The sequence below is a fragment of the Arvicola amphibius genome, chromosome 13 (assembly GCF_903992535.2).
Source record: "Arvicola amphibius chromosome 13, mArvAmp1.2, whole genome shotgun sequence".
NCBI lineage: Eukaryota > Metazoa > Chordata > Mammalia > Rodentia > Cricetidae > Arvicola > Arvicola amphibius.
Window position 1 is genome coordinate 41608970 of NC_052059.1, and position 24232 is coordinate 41633201.

Below are 24232 nucleotides of genomic sequence, written 5' to 3' on the forward strand. Positions count from 1 at the left end.
CTGAGAAAACAAGAGGTGGAGAGTGTCAAGAGCCAAGTTCCTAAACAGGACAGCCTCAGCCTGCAAAACCCCCAGCTCTCCTGACCTGTAACCTTTCTCTTCCAGAGCAGACTATAGCCTCAGCTGGGCAGCCGGGTGCTCTCCAGCAGGACAGTTTGCAGTCTGCTCCAGCCTTACTCCACTATTCTTTGGGCCTCTCCTAGCCTGACTCGCCTTTCCGTCCCTGCTAAGCCATCATCCAGCCCCAGACTGCAGCTATTTTTCAATGAAGAAACGGTCTGAATAAACTTGCCTGTTACTGGAAAACCCCCCCCCCCCCAATTCCCAGAACTGATACCTGAAAGGCTCAGATTAATTGTAAGGCTGTGTAACTCTGAGTTCATGAAGTAGTCAAGAGAATACTTTCTCTATACTACTAAATCAAACTTCTTTCAGTCACTACTCAATTTTAGAATCACAGAATGCTGAGGAGCCAACATTTGCTCTCAATTTGCAGGCCAGGAATCTAAGATCAAAGTGCAGGCTTCCTGTGATCCTGTGATCCAAAGCAAGCAGACTTCTCACACAATTACACTTACTGAGTGGGGAATGGAAGGGCTGGGTGTATTGTCCTTCATCCACTTAGTCCGCCCTCCCCCGTGTTAAACTGCCCTACTCTGCTATTCAAGTACAGTCACACAGCCTGCTGCCCAGAGCATGGCCATGCCCACAGGGCAGAGCCAGCAGCTCTCAGTCAGAAAGTTTGCTCTCAATGGCAGGCATCCTGCTCTTATTTCTTAACAAATAAGCAATGCCCCAAACCAAGCCACTGAATTCTGATTACCTGTTGTTGCAAGGACGATGTGTGGGCCACTCCCGTAGCTAAGGCTGGCTATCTTTTTGCCAGTTAAAGAATCCAGTCTCTGAGGCTCAAGGGTGCTCTGAATGTCACCTACCCCCAAACAGCCACTGCAGTTTGTGCCGAGCACAAAAATCTGTGGAAAAAAACACTCAGTTCAAGGAAGCAAATTATGAGATGTCTGTAAGTTACCTCAGGCAAACTTCCTGAAGCAAACTGCCTTCTTAGAAAATAAATAAAAATTGCCTTTTCAGCCAGGTGGTGATGATGCATGCTTTTAATCCCAGCACTTGGGAGGCAGAGGCAGGTGGATCTTTGAGTTCAAGGCCAGCCTGATATACCAAGTAAGTTCCAGGACAGCCAGAACTACATAGAGAAACAAACAAAAGGGAAAAAATGACTTTCCACACTTCTGTTTAAAAGCTGCATTCCTCCCTTTCTCCAAGGTCAGCAACTCATAAACCCATTCCTAAAACTATGGGTAGCTGAATGTTTTCCTCAGAATTACCTCGTCGTTGACTGTGGTGTATAAAACTTCATTGCCAGCACTGCCGAAGACACAGGCCTGACGAATCAACTGCAGCTCTTCCGCAGAACAAAGGGAAAAGATTGGCCACTTCCCCACATCCAGCATCTTCAGCGACGACAGGGTAGCCTGGACTGGCTGGAAGGAGCAAGGATTACGAACTGAGACCACCAGTTAAACACACAAGCAAGCAGGAACACACCAGCCCGCTTTCCCATACTACTCCCAGACTGGGTGCTGGTGGCCTGGGCAAAAACAGATCTCAAAGACACCCAACTCATCCAAGTCTGGATCTTGGCCGGCTGAATGTTAGCAACACCTTAAATATTGGCTATGGTTTAAATGCAGCTGTAGAACTAGGCTGGTTAAGCAAACACAGGCTGGAGGAAGGAGGGTGGCCGCTATATCTGCTGTTCCTAGGCATGGTTACTCTAGCAAACAGATGTAGGTCCCTTGGGGTGGGGGAGATGGGAGAATGGCTAACAGTCTAACTCATGCACTCTGGCTAACAGTATAATTCTCAGGTCTTCTGGGCTGTCCCTCAGGGAGATCTGACCTTCCCTTCATTCAAGGGGTTCTGGTCTGTAAACTGGCTCAGGTCTGAAAACTGACTGATGGGCCATGAATCCCCATTACTACAGCAAGTGTAGCATTCTTTCCTTTGTTCTAGAGTCGTGTGCATGCACAGATGAAATGAAAGCTCATGCTAATCTACCTCCTCCCAGGGAGTACCATTACTGATTTGTCATTCTCAAAGGTCCAAGGCGAGTTGTGCCATCGCGACATTCACTTCCCCTATGCTGCCATCATGGGCCAGGCCACTGCGGACATGGCTTTGCCTAGGGTGCCCATGCGGGTGGTAAGCATGTTCATCTTGCCTTTGGCGATTCTTTTGCTACTTCCTGGCCCCTGCTGCTCTGGGGACCAATGAGTCCATCACATTTAATTCATCCGAATTGAGCAGCAGCATCTCCCACTCTACGGAGAAGGGTGATAACAAAGCCTTTGAACATCCCTCTCACCATTGTGCATCTTATAGTATTGGTGAAGGGCACGGCTTCTGGGCCTGCACACTGTGGAGGACTAGGCTTTAAGCAACGAATTCAGCATTCCAGTTTCCCTATGCCTTAAACTCCCTTTATCAACACTAAAACAAATATCAGGTCCATTCTCAGTAGACCACTTTTTCCCAAATAGTTCAACTAACCAATCAAATAGTCTCTTGGTACCCACCCAACCCTTTTTTTTAAACTGTGCAAGGTTCAATATTAAACCTGTTCAATGGGTTGATAGTGACAAACTCAGATTGACTCAATTTCATGTCCTCCTATCATTATCCCACTCTCTTTAAGTCCATTGCCACACACTCTCCAGACTTCTGCATGAATAAATTAGCAAGCCCATTAGGTTCTCCTGGTGCAGAGCACCTCCTCATGGGCCACACATTCTGCTTCCCAAACACTCACTGGGAAGTGACAGCTAGTAGTTACCCAGTCTACAAGGTGTGGACTCCGTAGTCCCAATCAGACACTGAGAGCACAAAAAGTTTCTGGAGAACCAGTGGTCCCACGCCCACGATGGGAGCTTGGAAATGCAAGGTTCTACTCTCAGGGAAGGAACCAGCAGCAGTGACAGGACAAATCAGCTTGGTGGCAGAGGGAAAGCCAAGGAGGGAGAAGCAAAATAGCTTTTTATCTGGTCTTCTACCTCAAAGTGCCACCCACAATCGGGGTGGGCCTTCCCACATCAACCAAGGCTATTGGGATGCCTCTCCAGGCCAGGCTCCCTACTCGAGAGATTCTAATATACAAGAAGCTCCAATTATTATGAATGTATAGAACAGGTCCCTACCTTCATTGTGGGCATTTCAGGAAACTGATGCCTTGATATGATAATGTTAGATTAATTTGGAAATCAGAGTTGTTATACAAAAAAGAATTCTTTCTAGAGATGCTGTTTACTGTCAAAGCTGGACACAGACAACAGAACTGTGGAGTGAGATCTAAGCATCTATCTTAAATTGCCCACCTCCTCGTGTCATGAAGGAATCATACTTTCTAAGAGGTCTGTTTTATTTTTTTTTTTTCCTTCTGTAATTTTTAAGAAGAATGACGTTTGAAATGCTTCTCAAGGAATCTAAAGGAGATGTTACTAGTGGTCTTCTACCGTTTTGCATATTACCTCTAGTCTTCGCAATAATCACACCATAGACTTTGCTATATCAGGTCAGTTCTTTCAAGGTAGGTGAGAACAGACAGAGGCCCGCGCGTCTACCCTGCACCTGAGTGCTAAATAAGTTCTCCTACGACAGTGATGGAGGCCTCGAGTCTGTGCAGCCCCCCGAGTCCTTAAATGGCTGCATTGCATTCACTGCCAAGATGCAAAGACTGCCTACTATCCCAGCTGTTTCCCCTTTCAAGCATAGTTTTGGATTTTATCCTGTCCCTTGCTACAAAATCAAGTGGCCTCCTGAATACTAAGAATCAAGTGGTAAATTCCAACCCGTTCCTAAACACCTGTCTTCAAGCCCTAAGTCTGAGCTTTCCCCTTGGTCAGCTTCTACAGACACACACAGTGGCCAGGCCATGACTCCCGGACCACTGGGATTCCAGAGCGTGAAGGACGCTTGTGCAATCTGCATTTATTAAGAGATGGTGCTGAGCAGGAGAATATCAAGTTTGGTAGAATTACTGAATTGAAGACGCAAAATAAGACATCACCATCCCCTCCCAGGAGGTCACAATCTAAGGAAAAGCAAACACAAACAGCCTGTGTACGCCAGACATGTGAATCTATTGCTTTTAAAACCCGTCAGACAGCTAGATGCTCGACAAGAATCATCACGAGACCATTATTCGTAGGTCTGTGAGGGAACTATTACATAGCGAACTACTGATAGTCAATTTATAAATGCATAGACCTTTTGAAGAAAAGATTTCATATTAGCTTCATGGAATTACAGCATTTTGTCCCAGGACACTCAAGAGGCAATGTGCAGAGATTTACTGCACAGCACATGTAGAAGCATTGATCCAGTCAATCATTCTGTGTGCCAGAAATGACTTCACACGAGTCTCCAGCTGCCCTAAGCCAGCCATTGTGCGAGGGGCCAGCAGAAGAGCTGCTGTGCTGGCTGCTTTTCCTATCAGCCTGACACCACAGGTGGGCATCTGCGAAGAGGGATCTTAACCAGGAAGATGTCTCCATAGGGTTGGCCTGAGAGCAAGTCTCATGGTTGATGTGGGAGGGCCCAGTCGGCTGTAGGCAGTGCCTCTGCTGGACAGGTGATCCTGAGGTGTATAAAAAAACAAACTGGGCAAGCCAGGAGCAAGCCAGTACGCAGCACCCCTCCATGGCCTCTGCATCGGCTCCTGCACTGAGTTCCTGCCCTGGCCTTCCCAGTGATGACCTGTGATATGAAACTATAAGCAAAAATAAACCCTTTCTCCGCAAGTTCCTTACGGTCATCATGCTGTTTCACAGGACAGATCTGTAACGGGGACAACTGGTCACTAGCTAGAAAACGTGGGGAATTGAACTCTTCCAGGAAATAAGAACCTTGCAACTGTCACCATTAAGATGGTGTCTGTTGAATTCAGTTCCAGGGTGACCCAGGTACCCGACTGACCACACGGCCACTTCTGAGGTGTTCCTGTGCCACTTTGTTCATATCCCGTCCACCACCCGCACCTGTAGCTGGCATCTCATTGCAAAATGCAGGTAATGAGATGTTAATACCCTGTCAGGAAGAACTAATACAGAAAATACACCTGCCACAAATCAGAGACTAAGATACATCCTGTTAGTCTGATTGGGTGGCCTGGAACAAACAGACTCTATCCACTGGGTGACCACACTGCATGTGACCACAGCAACTGCCAAGCTGCTACAGTTCAGCGGAAATACAGCCTACATAGGAAAATCAAAATGCCATGTCAGGCATGTCTAGTAAAACAATGGCTAAAAAAGATGTAATGCCTCGCCGTTTGAGGATTTTCCAGCATTATATGTATATGTAATAAGGCAATTTCACTGCTGTCTCTGTAATTCATTGAATTTTATGAACTCTGTTCCCAGGACGAATTAGGAATTTAAGAATTTTTCTATTAACACCGTGTGTGTGTGTGTGTGTGTGTGTGTGTGTGTGTAAGAGAGAGAAGCACATATTGCCACAGAGGCCAGAAGAGGGCCTCAGGTCCTCTGAAGCTGGAGTAACAGGTGACTGAGTCATACAGCAAGGGTTTGGGACCCAAACTCTGGTCCTCAGTAAGACCAATAAGCACGCATGATTGCTGAGCCATTTCTCCAGTTGGCCCTCTACTATCATCTTCTAAGTCTCTCAGTTCTATTATTAGTTTTCAAGCTATGTTTACAAATTCCTACAAGGGTTCACACACAAGCATTCATGCTAGCATGTGGCAGGATTTCAAAAGTTTGGCTTTTCTGTACACTATATACCTTTATACAATATCCACTGGATCCAGGATGGGGAACACTACCCACTGGATCCAGGATGGGGAGCACTACCCACTGGATCCAGGATGGGGAGCACTACCCACTGGGTCCAGGATGGGGAACAATATCCACTGAATACTGTTGAAGGGGAGGCCACTTGTTGGTTCCTGCTCGCCTGGCTAGCTTAGACCCTAAATAATCACACAGAAACTGTATTAATTAAATCACTGCTTGGCCCATTAGCTCTAGCTTCTTACTGGCTAACTCTTATATTAATTTAACCCATTTCTATTAATCTGTATATCACCACGTGACAGTGGCTTACCGGCAAAGTTTCAGCATGTCTGACTCTGGCAGCGGCTCCATGGTGTCTCTCTGGCTCTGCCCTTCTTCCTCCCAGCATTCAGTTTAGTTTTCCCTGCCTACCTAAGTTCTGCCTTGCTATAGGTCCAAAGCAGTTTCTTTATTCATTAACAGTAATCACAGCACACAGAGGGGACTCCCACCTCAGGATATAGGATGGGGAACAACCCACTGGATACTGCATGGGAAACGGTATTCTCTGGATACTGTATGGACTTAAGCTGGTTGGCTGTAATGTTCAGATGTGATGGAAAAGAATGAAAGAGCACGATGAGTTGGAAGCATATCTTCTGTGACTATTTTTTTTAATGCTTTTCAATATTTGGGAAAGGAGTAAACATTATTCCTGTAAAGGTCATCATCTATGGGCAGAAGCCTATGTTCCTTATCAAATTCAAATGCCACCATCCCAGGGAGCCCTTCCTCAACCCGCAGGTGACATCTGTTCGTTGCTGGCCCTGTCCACATCCTATATCCCCCACACAATTATTTATTGTTATGTCAGGCACCACACTGCAGCCTCTCCATAGAAGACTCATATGATCTTGCTGCTCTTCTCACCAGCTGAACAACAGATATGGTTCATGCAACAAAATATGCATGCTACAAGGCATGCTTTTTCTAACCTTGCCACTTTCTCCATAGAAACCAGGCAGTTCTTCTTCCATATGGACTCAGTCCTGTACAGTCCCTGAGGAGAAAGTATGTGGTAAAATCAAGAGCCCATGCCAAGGACAGAAAATTGCTTTAGTAAGCAAGCGTCTGTATTCCCAGCATTTGGGAGGCTAAGGAATTACAAAGAAGCCTAGGCAACAAAGCAAGGCCTTGTGCCAAACAAACAAAATGACTTGGCTTCTAGTTAACAGAGAAAATACGTCCCCAGATGGTGAAGGGGTGATGGAGGTAACTCCTCAACAGCTATGAGTTCTATGTGTAGTTTTCAGTGTTCAGGAACTCTTAAGGGGATCATCCTCCTGAGGTCTGGGAAGGTCATCCTGCAGAAGGAGAGGTCCTTCTATCAACAAGGAAATTAGCAGAAACTTCCATCTCACAGATGACTTTTCTATGGATAGGAAAAAACAAATTCTAGACCTTGGTCAACTTTTCTGAGACTGGAAGTTCCAAATCACGGCAAAGAACAGACTTATGAATTCTCAGCTCCTGAAGAATGTATGACCTGCTAAGCTGGAAAAAACAAAGGAGAAATGAATAAAAAAGGGGGGGGATAAAAATGAATGAACGAACAGCTGAATGGATGAACACAGCTTTGTTGTCCTGGACTTCAACAACAACCAAGGGTCTGAAGCAAAAGCCATGAAGTATGGAGTAAGAACACTGAATACTCTTTCCTTCGTAATTTCCTGTGTCACATCAAAGTGACAGCAACAGCTGAGGTAACAGCAGGGGCAGCCCGACTGGAAGACATGCAGAGTTGTCCTCTGGTTCAACCACTACACACTAGCTATCCCACAGCTAAAGGCAATATAAAGTAGAATTTCCCTCCAAAAGCCAATTTAATAAAATTATATTTAGTAACATTTGTTGTTTTCTAATTTATTAGATTTGCTGATTACTTACATGCAATGCACATTGCACTTTTTGTTATCACAGTGTTTTACCTGGTATTTTCTGCAATAAAGCTAGAACTAAAAAAACATAGATTAAAAATGGTAATCCCATCACTTGGGAGACAAAGGTTAGTCTGATCAAGAGTGAGTTCAAGGACAGCTAGGGCTACCCAGAGAAACCTGGTCTCAGGAAAAAAACAAAACAAAACAAAAAAATCAAGCCGGCCAGTAGTGATTAAGGAGATAGAGATAGATGGATCTCTGTGAGTTCGAGGCCAGCCTTGCCTACAGAGATAGTTCCAGGACAGCCAAGGCTGTTACAGTGAAACCCTTTGTCAAAAAACAAAAAACAACAACCAAAAATTCAAACTGGGGTCAAATGTCACCATGACCCTTATCAATAAAGAATAATGCATCCAGAGCATCTGAATTTAAAGAGGTCAGTGAATAGTAAATCATTATTACTAATGTTTGGAGAGCTAATTTAAAAAAAATGCTTATATTTAAAAGCTCACTTAGGGACTGGAGGTGAAATTCAGGGGAAGATTATTTGCCGACCCAAAAACAAAACTAACAGATCACTTAAACTTTCTCTCTGGTAAATGTCTATGATTTGATCTGGAAAACTATTTTTGCCATATTTAATCAGCATCACACATTACAGCACTTCCCCATAGCTACTAAAATCCTCGTTTCCTTTAAACCCAGCCCAACTACTATTGCCATGGCTCCTGAGAAGCCGCATGGGCTGGGCCGTATTTCCGCAGCTCTCACTTCTCTCTGCAGCCTCCAAAAGGCAGATGTTCTGCCTCACACCCATTACTATTCTTGTGGGACTTCTCTATTAATGGGATCGCTCTTTCAGAGAGGGGACCACAATCCTTTTGTTACCAAATACACACATTACTCAGAGCAGAACAGAATGTATATGCTCAGGCACTACAAAATAGGGCCAGACAGTGGGAGCTGGCACGTCTTTTTGAGGTACCCTCCCGCACCCCATTACCATGCCCAAGCAGAGCAAGCATCCTCTCACTGAGCTACAGTCCCTAGCCTAAGGACCTAAGGGCGTCCCCATCCTCCTTCGGCACCAGCCTCACTGGAAACACTTGCAGATTTAACACTAAATTTACTAGAATCAGAAGAGGCGTCTGGCTTAGGAGCACAGCTCAAGGAGAGACTGGCTTAGCGCGTATGAAGATCCAGGTTCAAAGCCAGCGTCACAGAAACAGAGAGAAGAAAGAAGAGACAAGCAAGAGAATGGTGAGTGAGGAAGAGATGAAAAGAAGAAAAGAATTAAAAGGTGGGGAGGAGGGTGATGGAGAGAACAAAGAGGAACAAACACAGAGACAACTGCCCTCCCGGCCCTTTGGTCTCCTATCACTAGCAGGAAGGAGGAGCGTCCATATGTGCTAAGACTGGTGATTAGGAGTCCTGAGTTCCTGGAAGGAGAAAAAAAATGGCTCCTTTCAGTATCTTCTTTGATCATTTTGATCACAGTATAATCAACTCTTTAAAAATGTTCGTAAAAATAGTCCATTCTGTTTATTGACCTGGTCAGGTTAAAATGTAACTGTATGCAAGGCATATGAAAATTACACATTCAAAGAGGAAGTATTCATAAGAGCCAATTAGGATTAACTATAAAATTAATATAATTTTATGTTATTCAGTGTTTATTAGTCAAAATTCAAAAATAAATTAAAGACTAATTACTAATACGAAATAATGCAAACATATACCCTCGTTTTGTTTTTAAAAAATGGTGAACTTGCCGGGCGGTGGTGGCGCACGCCTTTAATCCCAGCACTCGGGAGGCAGAGGCAGGCGGATCTCTGAGTTCAAGGCCAGCCTGGTCTACAAGAGCTAGTTCCAGGACAGGCTCTAGAAACTACAGGGAAACCCTGTCTCGAAAAACCAAAAAAAAAAAAAAAAAAAAAAAAAAAAAAAAAAATGGTGAACTTGTTTCCACCACATCAAAGTGACACATACAACAGAGAAAACCAATTTCTGCCACTTGGGGTACAGTGTGTGGAGGTTATAGCTGCCTCATCCTGTTACCTGCATGATTCTCATGCTATTAGTAACAGCACTGTAAACCACACCCATGGCGTGAAAAACACTGACATTTAGCGTGCAGGTTGGTACCTCACTGAATCTTTGCAATATCCAGACAAGTAATCGCAGAAATAAGGCACAGTCACTGCTTCTGTTTCAGGGTGCTTTGGTAACCCGACCCACAGTAACCATCAGTAAGATCAGAGTTTAGAATGAAACCCGGGAGTGCTTCCAAAGCTGCTGCTCTTGGACCCTCTTGGCAGGCATGTCCAAATGTCACCCATTAGCTGCAAGCATGACGCACAAGCAGCCGTAATTGTGGCCTAACCCAAATTCAAAATTACCAAAATAATTATGAGATTTGTAATTTCTTTGTAATTTGAGTGGTTCTTGAGGATGAACCTTGTAAATGATGACATCATTTCTCAAGCCCACAGCTGATTTGCCTGTAGTGTTAAGGGATCATAAAGTTTTCCTATGCCCATCTCAAGTGCTTTTACTCCATACACAAGGCTAGGAACACTCCCTCCCAAACATCTGTACCTGGTCGCTGCAGAGTTCCGGAGCCCAAATTTGGTCCTTCTAGATCCTTGTAAAGCTGTCTTCTAGAAGAGAGTTAACGTGGCTGAAAATATAAACACATAAATAAATTCTATTAAAGAGACTGAAAAAAGGAGAGTATGCTATTTTTTCAAAGTTAACAATGCATTATTTATTAAAGGAAACTGTTTCTTAAATTGCATCAGCTCTCTTATTTAAAAAATCAGCAGAGAGCCGGGCGGTGGTGGCGCACGCCTTTAATCCCAGCACTTGGGAAGCAGAGGCAGTGGATCTCTGTGAGTTTGAGGCCAGCCCGGTCTACAAGAGCTAGCTCCAGAACAGGATTCAAAGCTACAGAGAAACCCTGTCTCAAATAAATAAATAAATAAATAAACAAACAAATAAATAAATAAATTTTAAAAATCATCAGAGGTACTCAAATACATAAAATGTAACTTTCGAATATTTTTTTTAAGTTTCAAGACAGAATTTTAACAGTATGAACAATGAAACAAAGAAAAAATATTTTTATTAGAGAAAACTGGGTTTTGGTTTTGGAGACAGGGCCTCACTATGTAGCCCAACTGACCTGGAATTCACTATGTATTTGGTACTCTAGAGCCACCTGTTCCCTGCATACATGTGCCGTCAGGCCCAGGCACCAAATAAAGTCTAATTGTACTCTTCAACAAAAGAGAAGCCCATGGACTATAGAAAAGGGCAAACTTTACCCTTCTATACGTACAGGAGACTTCCTTTTGTTTCTTTATTTGTTACTGAAACAGGGTCCTTTGGTAAAGCTCAGATTGGCTGCAAATTAGGAATTCTTCTAAATCAACCTCCCCAAAGCTATTCTGATAGGCACAGGCCTCTCAGCAAGAGCTAAGACATGCAGACGTGCATTATCTGTGAGAAAATGTAAGGTACTGCACTGCAGCACACGGAACTGACCGAGGCCAAGGGGCTAAATGGACAAGGGTACAGGCTACTCACAGAAGTCAACAGTCACACTAAAAGCTACTCGAGTTCATCACTGAAGTCATCGTGGGAGCACAGACACCGTGAGTTCAGCCTTACCCACTAGGCCCACAGAAGTTACCCAGGCACAATGCGCAGTGACAGTACAGACAAAGGCACAGTGTGCACAGTGCGCAGTGACAGTGCAGACAAAGGCACAGTGCGCAGTGACAGTGCAGACAAAGGCACAGTGCGCAGTGACAGTACAGACAAAGGCGCAGTGCGCAGTGACAGTGCAGACAAAGGCACAGTGCGCACAGTGTGCAGTGACAGTGCAGACAAAGGCACAGTGCGCAGTGACAGTACAGACAAAGGCGCAGTGTGCAGTGACAGTACAGACAAAGGCACAGTGCGCAGTGACAGTGCAGACAAAGGCACAGTGCGCACAGTGTGCAGTGACAGTGCAAAGGCACAGTGCCCAGTGACAGTACAGACAAAGGCACAGTGCGCAGTGACAGTGCAGACAAAGGCGCAGTGCGCAGTGACAGTGCAGACAAAGGCGCAGTGCGCAGTGACCGTGCAGACAAAGGCGCAGTGCCCAGTGACCGTGCAGACAAAGGCACAGTGCCCAGTTACAGTGCAGACAAAGGCACAGTGCGCAGTGACAGTACAGACAAAGGCACAGTGCGCAGTGACAGTACAGACAAAGGCACAGTGCGCAGTGACAGTACAGACAAAGGCACAGTGCGCAGTGACAGTACAGACAAAGGCACAGTGCGCAGTGACAGTACAGACAAAGGCACAGTGCGCACAGTGCGCAGTGACAGTGCAGACAAAGGCGCAGTGCGCAGTGACCGTGCAGACAAAGGCACAGTGCCCAGTGACAGTACAGACAAAGGCACAGTGCGCAGTGACAGTGCAGACAAAGGCGCAGTGGGCAGTGATCGTGCAGACAAAGGCACAGTGCGCAGTGACAGTGCAGACAAAGGCGCAGTGCGCAGTGACAGTGCAGACAAAGGCACAGTGCGCAGTGACAGTGCAGACAAAGGCGCAGTGCGCAGTGACCGTGCAGACAAAGGCGCAGTGCCCTGTGACCGTGCAAACAAAGGCACAGTGCGCAGTGACAGTGCAGACAAAGGCACAGTGCGCAGTGACAGTACAGACAAAGGCACAGTGCGCAGTGACAGTACAGACAAAGGCACAGTGCGCAGTGACAGTACAAAGTCACAGTGCGCAGTGACAGTACAGACAAAGGCACAGTGCGCAGTGACAGTACAGACAAAGGCACAGTGCGCAGTGACAGTACAGACAAAGGCACAGTGCGCAGTGACAGTACAAAGTCACAGTGCGCAGTGACAGTACAGACAAAGGCACAGTGCGCAGTGACAGTACAGACAAAGGCACAGTGCGCAGTGACAGTACAGACAAAGGCACAGTGCGCAGTGACAGTACAGACAAAGGCACAGTGCGCAGTGACAGTGCAGACAAAGGCGCAGTGCGCAGTGACAGTGCAGACAAAGGCGCAGTGCGCAGTGACAGTGCAGACAAAGGCGCAGTGTGCAGTGATCGTGCAGACAAAGGCGCACTTGTGGAAGGCTAGAGGAGCACAGATTACTTTAGTCTCAAGAATGATGCCAGGGTCTGGATCACCATGACATCTTTTGGGTATTTTGGGTTTTGGTGGGTTTTTTTTGATACATATATTAAGTCTGTTATAATATGGATTCCAACATTTCCCCCAAATTCATGTGTTCAAAGTTTGGTTCCTAGTATAGCAGTTTTTGGAGGTGGACTTTGGGAGGTGACTGGATTGAGAGGATTCTAACTTACCAAGAGATTAATTGCTGAACTCTTAGCTTTATGAGCTAGGGGAAGATTATGGAAATCTTTAAGAGGTAAGACCTACGAGCAGGGGTGGTGCATGACTTTAATCCCACAGCTCTGGAGGCAGAAACAGGCATATTTCCGTGAGTTCAAGGCTAGCCTTGTCTAGGACAGCCAAGGCTACACAAAGATAAACCATCTTGAAAAACCAGAAGAAAAAAAAAGTAGGGCCTATTTGGAGGAGGCAGGCTCTGAGGGCATGTCCTGGAAGGATGTGTATTATGTGTGCATATTTAATTTTTGTGTATGGGTTTTTTTATATGCATGTTTGTCTGTGAACCACATATTTGCCTGGTATCTACAAAGGCCAGGAGAGGGTGCTGGATCCTTGAGACTGGAGTTAAGAGTGGTTATGAGCAGTCATGTGGGTGCTGGGAATTGAACCCAGGTCCCTTGGAAGAGCAGCTAGTGCTCTTAACCACTGGACCACCTCTCCAGACATAAGGGTAAATCTTATCCTTGGCCCTCTGCTCTCTCCGTATCCAGGCTGCCATGAAGTAAGCAGTTCAGCTCCACCAAGTGCTCCTAGTGAGATGTGATTCCTGACCACAGACCAAAAGTAGCAGGCCTGAAACCATGAGCTGAAGTAAGTCTTCCTCTGCTTAAAGGTTTCACTCGGGCATTTCGTCATAGCGACACAAAGCTGACTAACAGATCACGGAAACAAAATTTCATAAAATAATTCTTATCCTCCTACATGAAATTGGGAATCTTTTTCTTGTCTGTGCAGCGCTGCTACTTCGCCCTTCGCCATCCTATGCCATTCCATCATATTTCACTGCTAATAAAACAGTTAAAATGACTTCACCCTGTTTTGAAAAGAGCTGACCTAGATGAAACCTGTAGTAGCAGAACCAGAGAAAAACTCCTAAGGAAGAGCGAAGAGGTAAGCAGGATCTGCCAACAGGACTGACAACCTGAGGACAGACATACCATGTATCAACTAACAGGAATTCTCTAGGGGCTGAGGAGATGACTCAGTAGTTGAGAGTGCTTCCTGTTCTCCCAGAGGACCACTGGGCAGCTCACAGCTGCTTGCACTCCAGGTGCAAGGGATCCAGTGCCTTCTTCCAGTCTCTTTGTGCACCCCCACCTCTCCCTCCCTCTCTCTCTCCCTCTCTCTCTTTCTATCTCTCTATCTCTCTCTCACACACACACACATTTTATTTTCTAGATTTAGCAATGTTGGACAAATCACTACGTCACGAAATAATGCAGATGGTGTAACAGGCCATTTGGTAAAGCTCAGAGCACAGAGAAACAGCCCTTGTTAATTACAATGCAGATGACAACATGATACACGGCTAGGCTTTGCTGGGAATTCTCATAGAAGTTTTGATGAAGGTAATGCCAAAGATAAAAGACTCCACGTAATTTTATAACAATGAATTTGTATATTACCACTTTTCCAATCACAACATAATGCATCGAGAGTCACTGTGCTAGTATGCACATATAATACATATAATCCCTGCCTGTCCTTAGGAAGATCAGGAGTTCAAGGCCATCCTCAGCTACACTGACAGTTCAAGGGGCCAGCCTGTAAGGGGATAAAGTTAACCAATATTAAAATTAGAGTACCACCATTCTGACTTTGCTTTTACTAGCGACATGGGAATTTCATAAAACATTGATAATGATGATTCATAAGCAAAGATTTCTTCTGCCATTTTAAAAGTAAATTAATACTATAGAATGATGCATGCCTGGCAAGGAGAATCTGAACTAGGAAAAAAAGTGTTTAATATCAGTTACGCTAGGTGTTTTCTACCTCTGCTCTAAACTGGCTTCCAGACATCCCTGTTTTCTGCACAGGAAGGCAGTGTTTCTGGAGGGCGTGGTGGAGGCTGGTATCCGTATTGGGACAATTCTTCAGAGTGACAGTGTCATAGCATAAGTAGGCCCCTGTGTTAGGAGATGACAGTGGGATGTCCTAGCTGTCCTACTGCAGGTCACTTCCCTGGTTCTGCCTCCCCCATCTGCTGTAGGCTATGACTTGGCTCGCATATATATTCCATAGTAAGCTCTGCAGAATAGTTTCCGCTACTTTTCCTCATTCAGTTTAAAGTAACAAAAATAACATTAAGGGATCTCAGGATTTGATCTACAAGCCAAAATGAGAAAGGAAGACCTCTCTCAGTGGAAGCTTCATCCCTCTCTCTGCCTTCCAAGCTCACAGCTGGACACTCAGGAGCCAACAGCTGGACACTCAAGAGCCAGCGGCTAGACACTCAGGAGCGAGCATTCCAGTGTTTGACTAGTAAGTCTTCAAAGCCAAATAAATATCAAGTAGGATCATCTGTTGTATGGTATATTTTATTCCAGCTATTTTCTTAAACGTGTATCATTTAATAATTTATTTCTAAGTTATCCTTGTTTGAGACAGACAACTGATGTTGTACTTTGCCAGTTTTCTTTTACACTGTTAGTAACAATGTCGTTGAAGACTAGCAGACAAAAGATAGTCTTTCTAACATGACAAACATAACCCTTCCTAATCCTCCGAGAACAGGGTAATTCATGTCCCTGTACGAAGCAAAGAATAGACTATTGGTGAGATAATCAGTATACTAAGTGTGTCTGCAACTCAGTGTGGCACACATTACCTGGGAAGAAGTGACGGGCAAGGGAGCTGAGCTGATTACAGAACACACGTTCATTGGCCGAGTTACTGCCTGTATCCCCAGTGAGTAGAAAACAAGTATATAAAAGAACAAAACCGAAACAGTACTGTGAAGACAGGAAGATCCAACTCTCAGGTGCTGTGCAGAGCTATAAAAGCTAATAAGCTGGTTAACCAGAGGCTTCTCCATGCTGAGAGTTATCTATCAGAAGTGGTGCCAGCATTAGGGAGGCAGAGGCAGGAGGATCTCTGTGAGTTCGAGGCTGGCCTGCTCTACAATAGATAGTGCTGGGACAGGTTTCAAAGCTACAGAGAAACCCTATCTCAAAAAAAAAAAAAAAAGCAAAAAAAGAAGTGGTCCCAGTAAGAAGTAAATGGGGGCAGGTTCTTCAGAGAAATCTGAGAGCTATTTTTAAATTCAATTCCATGAGAACTGCTCTAAGCCATGCTTGAGGAACATGTGTAAGAAGTTTCCTTGTGATACATAAAGCAATGCTACTGACAAGTTCTCCCACCTGAGACACTCTCCTCAAGGAGGCAAAGAAAGGGTTAAGCAAAGTGGTTGGAGGGGCACAGTTTAAGGTATCAGTGTGTGAGGAAGCAGCAGACAAAGTAAATGCCAGTGGGGGTTTCTAGCATGTTTGCTGAGTAATTTCAAAGTATCATTCTCCTTGGGGGGGAGGGAGTGGCGCACACCTTTAATCCCAGCATTCAGGAGGCAGAGGCAGGGGGAATCTCTGTGAGTTCGAGGCCAGCATGGTCTACAAAAGCTAGTTCCAGGACAGGCTCTGTAGAAACCTACAGAGAAACCCTGTCTTAAAAAAAAAAAAAAAAAAAAAAAAATCAAAAAAAAGTATCACTATCAATCTTTTATTAGTGCTAACCTTGAGTTACAGGTAATATAAGTATATAAAATAATAAAACACAGCCTCAATGGTCACGTGCATTGGCTGTAATTCAGCTCGTCTTGAATGAGATGCCGGCAGTCCCAAATGGGAACAGTAGAACAAGAACGCATAACCAGTTGCTGGTTGCACTGGGGTGCTTATAAACAGGCGGACAGAAGTACACACAAGCCGCAGTCAGCACACCCCCAAAGGAAGCAGTGCTGCCCGATGCTTAGGAAAAGCAGTACACCGACTCGTGGGACACAAGTGGTTTCACGGTGAGGTTTGGGGCGAATCAGCCCATAACAATGCTTTAGCCATCATCTCCAGGTTACTGAGACAACAACACCGATAACAAAATGTCGTCTCCAAGCGGGAAAACAGTCAACATAAACTATAAATAAATTTTACGTTGCTCCATGAATGGCATGAACTGACACAACAAGCCATTTCTAAGTCCATTTAAGAGTTAATTTCTTATACATCAAATGTTTAAATAGATAGTAACAGATGTGGTAACTATTATCCTATTAAAGACTCTACAACATTAATTCATGAACACAGCAGACCCTCTTGACGGCCATCTGTTTCCTCTTGGGAATCCTTTCGTATACATTTGCTGTAATATAGACAACACTGCAGGTTAGCCACCATTCACTAGCACCTGTTAGCTCAAAATACATATTAGCTCAGGTTAGGTGAGCAAAGCTGATGTTAAAAACGCACTTCGATGTCAGACTGATGTTAAATAGTCTATTATGACTTCAATTTCCTGGAGATCATCATATTGTTAGGATGAGGTCACCACGTGGAGACACGTGTTCCTTCCAGATAAGGAAAGCTAGAAGGATCGAGAGAAGCAACTGATCTGCATTCCCACATGGACCACCTTGCTTTCAGCCTTGAACAGAAGGACCTCAACTCCTCTCTGCCACCCTGATACTCCTGTTCCCCATCTCCCGTTCCTGAACAATTCTGGTTTGTAATAATGCCAAGGAAACTTTGAAAACAGCAGTATCTAGTAAGCATTCTAGTCTCAGAACTGTTAAAACTGAAATTAAATATGACAACCTCCTGTTGACAAAAGCTAATTAATAGATTTCCCTCCGTCTATACCTCTAGAGTAATAGCCTCTTAACACTTGAACATGGAGTGTCTTAAATAAAAGACCTCCGAGGAGACACCTTTCCTAAAACAGGTTCTTCTTCATCGGTGTCTTTCTCCAAGTCCTCTACAGTCAAGGGTCTATGGCTGCTTAGATTTGTCTGGCTCATACAGAACCTCTAATAGAGATCGCTGAGTATCATGATATAACATCACACTTGTCATCCCCATGACTCAATGTCAGAGGAAAATAAGAAGCTATTGCAAGGTACAGTACACCAGGGTCAGTGGGACTGCTGCAGGATCCAAATCCACAGTACCACACTCTGAAAGCTCAAGTCACTTATAGAAACTGTCACATGCATACGGGCAGGGCACATTCTCTTTCTATCTTCAATCAGACACAGAAGAAACACCCGATGTAAATGCTGTGTGGATGGTTGCTATCCCTCCGGGCTTGGCGCCTATAACCTCAGTACTAGAGAGGCTGAAGCAGGAGAATCCTACTAAGTTGTTTCAGGACAGTCTGATCTAGTGAAGTAGAGTGAAATGTCTTAAAAGAAAAAAAATTTTTTTAAAAGTTGATATTCTTTCTTGTTTAGTTAATAATGATCACCCCGCCCCCAGATTCTGTATGTTCAGTAAAGGTGTTTTCTTAATATTTCCAATTCAAGGTTTGTTAAATCTGTGGTTGCAGAATATAAAGCGCTATAGCTTTCTGAGTGCATCCATAGCGGTAATCTATGAGAAAGATTCTGGTCTCTTCATTAGCTGTGGTGAATTAAACTGAGAAATCCTGATAGGTTCATCTCCTACCTATAGAGGATGGTGGCATCTGCCATAGTGGCAGAGCTGCAGGCCTCAGGACAGAGCATGCAAGTATTTCCTCCTACTAGGACTTTTTCATTCCACCATAAGCATCACCTTCCACAGTCACTGGGTTGTTAAAAACACAGCACACCTCTGTGCTCTCAATTCACATTCCATTTTCAGAGCGTTTGCCACTTCCTCCCTGGCAAAATTATCAAATGTCGGCTGCTCATCATCTCTGACAAGAACGTAGGCACCAGAGAAAAGTGATCTTTTTATTCATTGCTAAACCCCCAAACACCTAGGATAGCATCTGCTATGAAAGAAAAATGTCACACAAGTCCAAGTTCTGCACAAAGTCCCTCTAAAGGAAATTAGGTTCTAATCTAACTTTCACTCAGTTAACAAATACCTTGTAGGTAATGAGAGGGGCAGACACAAGAGAACCAAAGACCACAGACGTGCGTTAACATCAGATAGCCATCGGGGCTACAAAGCCAAGGAGATGCTAAGGGTTGGAGAATCAGAACAGGAGCTATTTTAGATGGGAAAGTCCTCTCTGAAGTGACGCAGTTGTTTCAAGATGTAAAGTCCCCCGCCATGTGACCGTGGAACAAATGCGCGGGCTCTGGAACAGTGGTCCACTCAGGAAGCCCCGGAACAGCAACAGGGCCTGCATGGTGGGAGTGTTGTGTTTAAGGTGCCATTCTAGTGGCTCTGCTACCTGGTAACATGCACTGGGCAGCTATTAATGAGAAACAAAGATGTTGTGTGACATTTCATCCAATGCATTTGGATTCTCCGAGCCGTTATTCTAGTCCAGACACCAAATGTCTGTGCCAGCACATCGTACCAGACTACCAAGCACATAAGTCACGGCATGGTTAGACAATCTATACAGCAGCTCCTGGCCTCTGAGTGAAACTGGCTTAACTACACGCTTGTGCCCAGTAAGGGGACAGACTTGACTGGGAAGATGCAAATACAGAGGAACCCCACGACCGGTAAACAGCTAACACAGAACACACGCGATCTTGCAAAGTTCCACGGGGCTGTTCGTGAACTCGATCACTTTTATTCGGCTCTGACAGGGATTAAGTCACTAAGCAAGGGTTCTGGCAGGAGGGAAGATATTCTAGAGAGAGAGACACTTGTGCGTCTCCCTTTCAGCTATCAGGATGCCAACGGATTTGAGTGGAGCTGAGACGGGATGGGTCCACACCTGGACCGGGCCCACTTATGCATATCTCCTGTCCGCTAGGACCTTCCCAACGTGGCCACATTGACTGTTTTTCACTACCGTCTCGTCAAGTGGCCTAATCTAACCGAGCACCAGTTCAGGGTAACCGCCGGGTGTGCTAGAAAGCATCTTTCTTTTGTGTCCTTTGCAACAGTCTGGGTTAAATCTTTACCTTGTAAAGAACAACGGCAAAAAGTCGGCTCTAAACCTGTCTTCAACTCAGGCGGAAGTTCCATCTCCGCCGAGGAGGGGCCCGGGGAAAGTTTGCAGCCTCTAAACCCCTCCACTTCCGGCCTAAGCAGAGCCCAACAGGCATCAGGCTGCAAAATCTCTGGGCAGCTCCAGGCCTTGCCCGCCATCCCTCCACCTCCCGACCTACGGCCTGAAGCCTGAGGCGCCACTGAGTCAGCGAGGCAGTTCCGGGCGGAAAGATCGGGAAACCCGACTGCTAGCTCCCAGCGTGCTGGGAAGGGATGGAGACCCGGGGCGGGGCGGGGGGGGAGGGGCAGCATTCACCTTCCCCCCCACCCCTCCCAGCTGGAAGCGGGAATCCTAGAGTCACTCCCTGGCTTGGGGCGACGCCAAAAATGGACCCTCGGGCAGGCCTGCACGCATGCGCAGTGCTACGTGGTCCCAGGGCCCCGGGGAAAGGACGTGAACCCAGAACCGCGCCACCGACCTCGCCCACGGGGCTCGCGCGTGCGCGCCGCGGCCCCGGCCTGCGGCCTGGGTGGGATGGAGGCTCGCCCAGCCCCCGCAGCGGCTGCGCACCGGGCCGGCGCAGGGTGAGGCCTCCGCCCGGCCTTCGCCCCCGGGCCCGCCGCCCACACGCACGCTTACCTCCACGCCGCTCCGCTCCCGGCAGCGGGAACTGCGCGGCCGGGGCCGGGAATATTCGAGCCTTGGCGCCTCCCCCTGAATCGGCCCGGCTCGGCGGGCAGCGCTCGAGTTCAGCCCGGAGTGCTGGGAGGAGGGGGCTGCGGAGTTGGGAGGGAGGAGAGTGCGGGGGATCGAGGGGAGGGGGTACCAGGAGGAGGGAGGGGGCTGAGCGCGGCACCCCTCCTCCCTGTGCAGCCTGGCCTCGGTGAGGACCCTGTGCCCAGGGAACCTAGGCCTCTCCAGTTTTAGGTGTTACAGGCGTTCATTTTTCTGCTTGCTGAGAAACAAGAGCCTGCGTGTGTTAGTCCGGTCTTACCAGATCCATCCTGGAGGCCGACCTCATTGTGTGATAGTCGAGAACTCAAATCGGTCCGATTTTAAAATGAAGGAAATTCTGTCACTTGGGACGATGTGGAATGAACTTGAAGGATGTTAAGCAGAGTAGGCCCCGGAAGAATACTTACGGATCTCATAGAAGGACCATTTAAAAAGTCTCACCAACAGAGTAGGTTCCTGGGACTAGGGAAAAAGGGACACTGATCAAATTTCAGTTAGGAGGCGCAAGCTCAAGAAAGCTACTGTACTACATGGTGGCTACTGTTACCAACTGTGTGCACCAAAAATTGCTGAGATAATACATAATTTTGGAACAGAGGCTCCCTAATAGCTCTTTAGGCTCACACTCCATAACCTCTCTCCCCTCCTCCCCTGCTTAAAATTGTGCACTATAAATATATATTTGATTTTCAGTTGAAAATTTAAAAGAATCTCTTATTTTCTTGACTTCAGTTTTTCATGGTACATGATCTCGGCCCACTTAGAGGGGAGATAGTGGCAGTCAGGCCCATTTGAGGTGGGGGGCCCACTTAGAGGGAAGATAGTGGCAGTCAGGCCCATTAGAGGTGGGGGCGCCCACTTAGAGGAGAGATAGTGGCGATCAGGCCCATTAGAGGTGAGGGGGGACCCACTTAGAGGAGAGATAGTGGCGATCAGGCCCATTAGAGGTGAGGCTGGGGCTCTCATCCCAACCCACCTCTTTCACCTGTTGATCATGTGGTTTCTTTCCAGCTGCTTCAGAAAAGTGGGTCAAATGATAAGGGCCTTAGCAGCACAACTGCTGCCTGGGCCACAGGATCCGCAAAGGGCTTTTTAGAAGAGGTCCGTATGATTCTGTCTTGAGTAAGTTTACTGACTGGAGGCCAAAAGCTCAGTGTAGGTAGAATACCAACAGTCCTTGAATTTAGTACAAAAGTGAGCTGGGCTTACAGAGAGGAGAAAATGGATTCCAGATAATTTTAGAAAATGAAATCAAGACTAGATGTGGAAGGTCAGAAAAATATTTGAACCCCGTGTCATATGTTTCTATGGACTCCAGCTCTTTGCCTTTAAAATGGAGCAGGAGTCTGTTTAATATTTTACATAATATGCTGATAGCAAGCCAAATGAAGATTACATATATTTTTTTAAAATCCTTAATAGAATATCAACAAATAAGATCCAACAATAAATACCATGATGAAGACAGGGATTATTTGAGTGGTATAAAAAAATGATACAATGGTAAGAGTTGTTTTTTGTTTGTGTGTTTGTTTGTATTTTTTGAACATAGTCCAGTTGTTCCGGAACTCACTCTATACACCAAGCTGGCCTCAAACTCAGATATCAACCTGTGTCTGCCTCCTAAGTGCTGGGATTAAAGTTATGTGTCACCACTGGCTGTTCTATGTAAGGCTTGAGTGCTGTGGAGTAATCCTTCTGTACAGTGTGAAGATGTGTTGTTCTCATTGTTAATAAGAAGCTGATTGATTGGTGAGGCAGGATTTTCAGGGCAGAGAGGGCACTGGGAGAAAAGAGGGCAGAGTCATGAGATGCAGAGAGAAGCAAGATGAATGTGCTATGCTGAAGAAGGAAATATGAGTTAATCTAAAATGTAAGGGTTAGTTAGTAATAAGCCTGAGCTATGGGCCAAGGGTTTATAATTAATTATAAGTCTTATTCTGGTTATTTTGGAGCGACTGCTGGGACACAGAGAAACTCTGGCTACACTCGAGGAAGAAGAAAATATCCAGACCCCTCCCAGAAAGGGACACTTTAATTTCTTCTTCAGCTCTACTTCATTGTGTGTGCCTGAAATAGCAAGATGCCCAGAAAACAGTCAAGTAGCCTCGGTCACTGGAGCAAATGCTCTTTAAATTTTGCATAAACTCGTGGTCAGTGGTGTGCTCTAAAGTGGCCTTTCCCAGGATTGTCAGAGCAGGAACGAAGATGGAAGATGGGGTGCTAGCGTAGGCATGAGCAGAGCAGGTTCCCAGACAGGCAGGTCTTGGTTCTGAGTATTGTAGGATGTTTATCGTACCATGTTGTAGCCTGACTTACACCAACTTAACATCACAGCCTGGTTCATGTCCTCCACTGAAACAATGGTCCTGCGCATGCTTTGTTGCTTCTGTGCTTCTAGAGACTTCGGACAAGAGTGGACCAGTGTGGGGGAGGGAGAGAGGAGGGAGAAAAATATAGCTCCATTAAAAAAACAAAAAGAGAGAATGAGAGGACCAGCAAGGCTGTGCTTCCCTAGATCCCCTGGGCAAACATCACCCAAACTGTTCCCACTTTGGGCCTGGCCTAACTGTACTTTGAAACCTTAAGGAAATGAACTGAAAAGGTTTCAGAAATATTGGTAGAGTTTAGTGATGTCCAGTTATGAAGGCAGCTTATAATCAGTGAGGACAGCATAAACTACCGGGGGAAAAGGCAAAGCGAGAGGCAAGGAGTCTATTCTAAAATTAATCCACAACTCTAATGGAATGCTAGCCAAAACTCGAGGATTACTTAAATATTTAAAAAATGTAACTGAAAGCGCAGCGTGTTAGAAGAAGACCTTTCTGGAAGACAGTCTGCTCTCCAACTTAACCTTCTCACTGTTAGGAATTTAGTATGCAGACATGTAGAAGGCCTGTCACAGCAGCATTGTAAGTAGAGAACATGGCGTCTACCCATTCAGCTGCCATCATCCAATGCCTCAGTGTGGGTAATTTATAAATAGACACATATCGCTTACATTTCTGGGAACCGAGAAGCCCAAGGTAAAGGCATGAGAAGTCCTGGTGTCTGCTAAAGGCTTGCTTTCTGCTTGATAGACAGCCCCTTGTTTGTCTCCATGTTGTGGAGAGGCTAAATGGGTACGGGAGGTCCCTGGAGTCTAACCCCTTTCCCCAGGACTCCAGCACTTCTGAAAGGTCCACTCTGTAATTTTGCAACATTGGGTATCAGGTTCTAACATATGAACAGGAAAGGACACAGCCATTTATGTAATAGCACTCAGGAAATAAACTATACATTCTATAGCCCACTGTTTGGGTAAGTTAAAACATGGCAGGTTAAAAGCTGCACTTTTTAAAATTAAAGAAAAAGTAAAAATATGTTAACATAGAATAATAGAAAGGAAAATAAAATTGTGACCCATTTAGTAGTCAGTACTTTGTGACCCACCTTGTTTTATT

General features: G+C 45.6%; 1 protein-coding gene across 17 annotated transcripts in view; it reads right to left on the bottom strand.

Annotated features, from left to right (window-relative positions):
* The window catches only part of Rcbtb2 (RCC1 and BTB domain containing protein 2), a 46047-nt gene that overhangs the window by 18701 nt on the left and 3114 nt on the right, over nt 1-24232 (bottom strand). Inside the window, exons 1-6 of one of the 17 annotated variants that reach the window (XM_038309742.2) lie at nt 21049-21188; nt 10352-10433; nt 7275-7367; nt 6809-7177; nt 1347-1502; nt 824-974 (exon numbers count right to left, since the gene is read on the bottom strand). In XM_038309742.2, coding sequence (XP_038165670.1) covers nt 824-974; nt 1347-1502; nt 6809-6850 — 349 coding nt within the window. In that variant the 5' untranslated portion in view covers nt 6851-7177; nt 7275-7367; nt 10352-10433; nt 21049-21188. The other 16 variants (XM_038309743.2, XM_038309745.2, XM_038309739.2 and 13 more) reach the window with 16 other exon arrangements.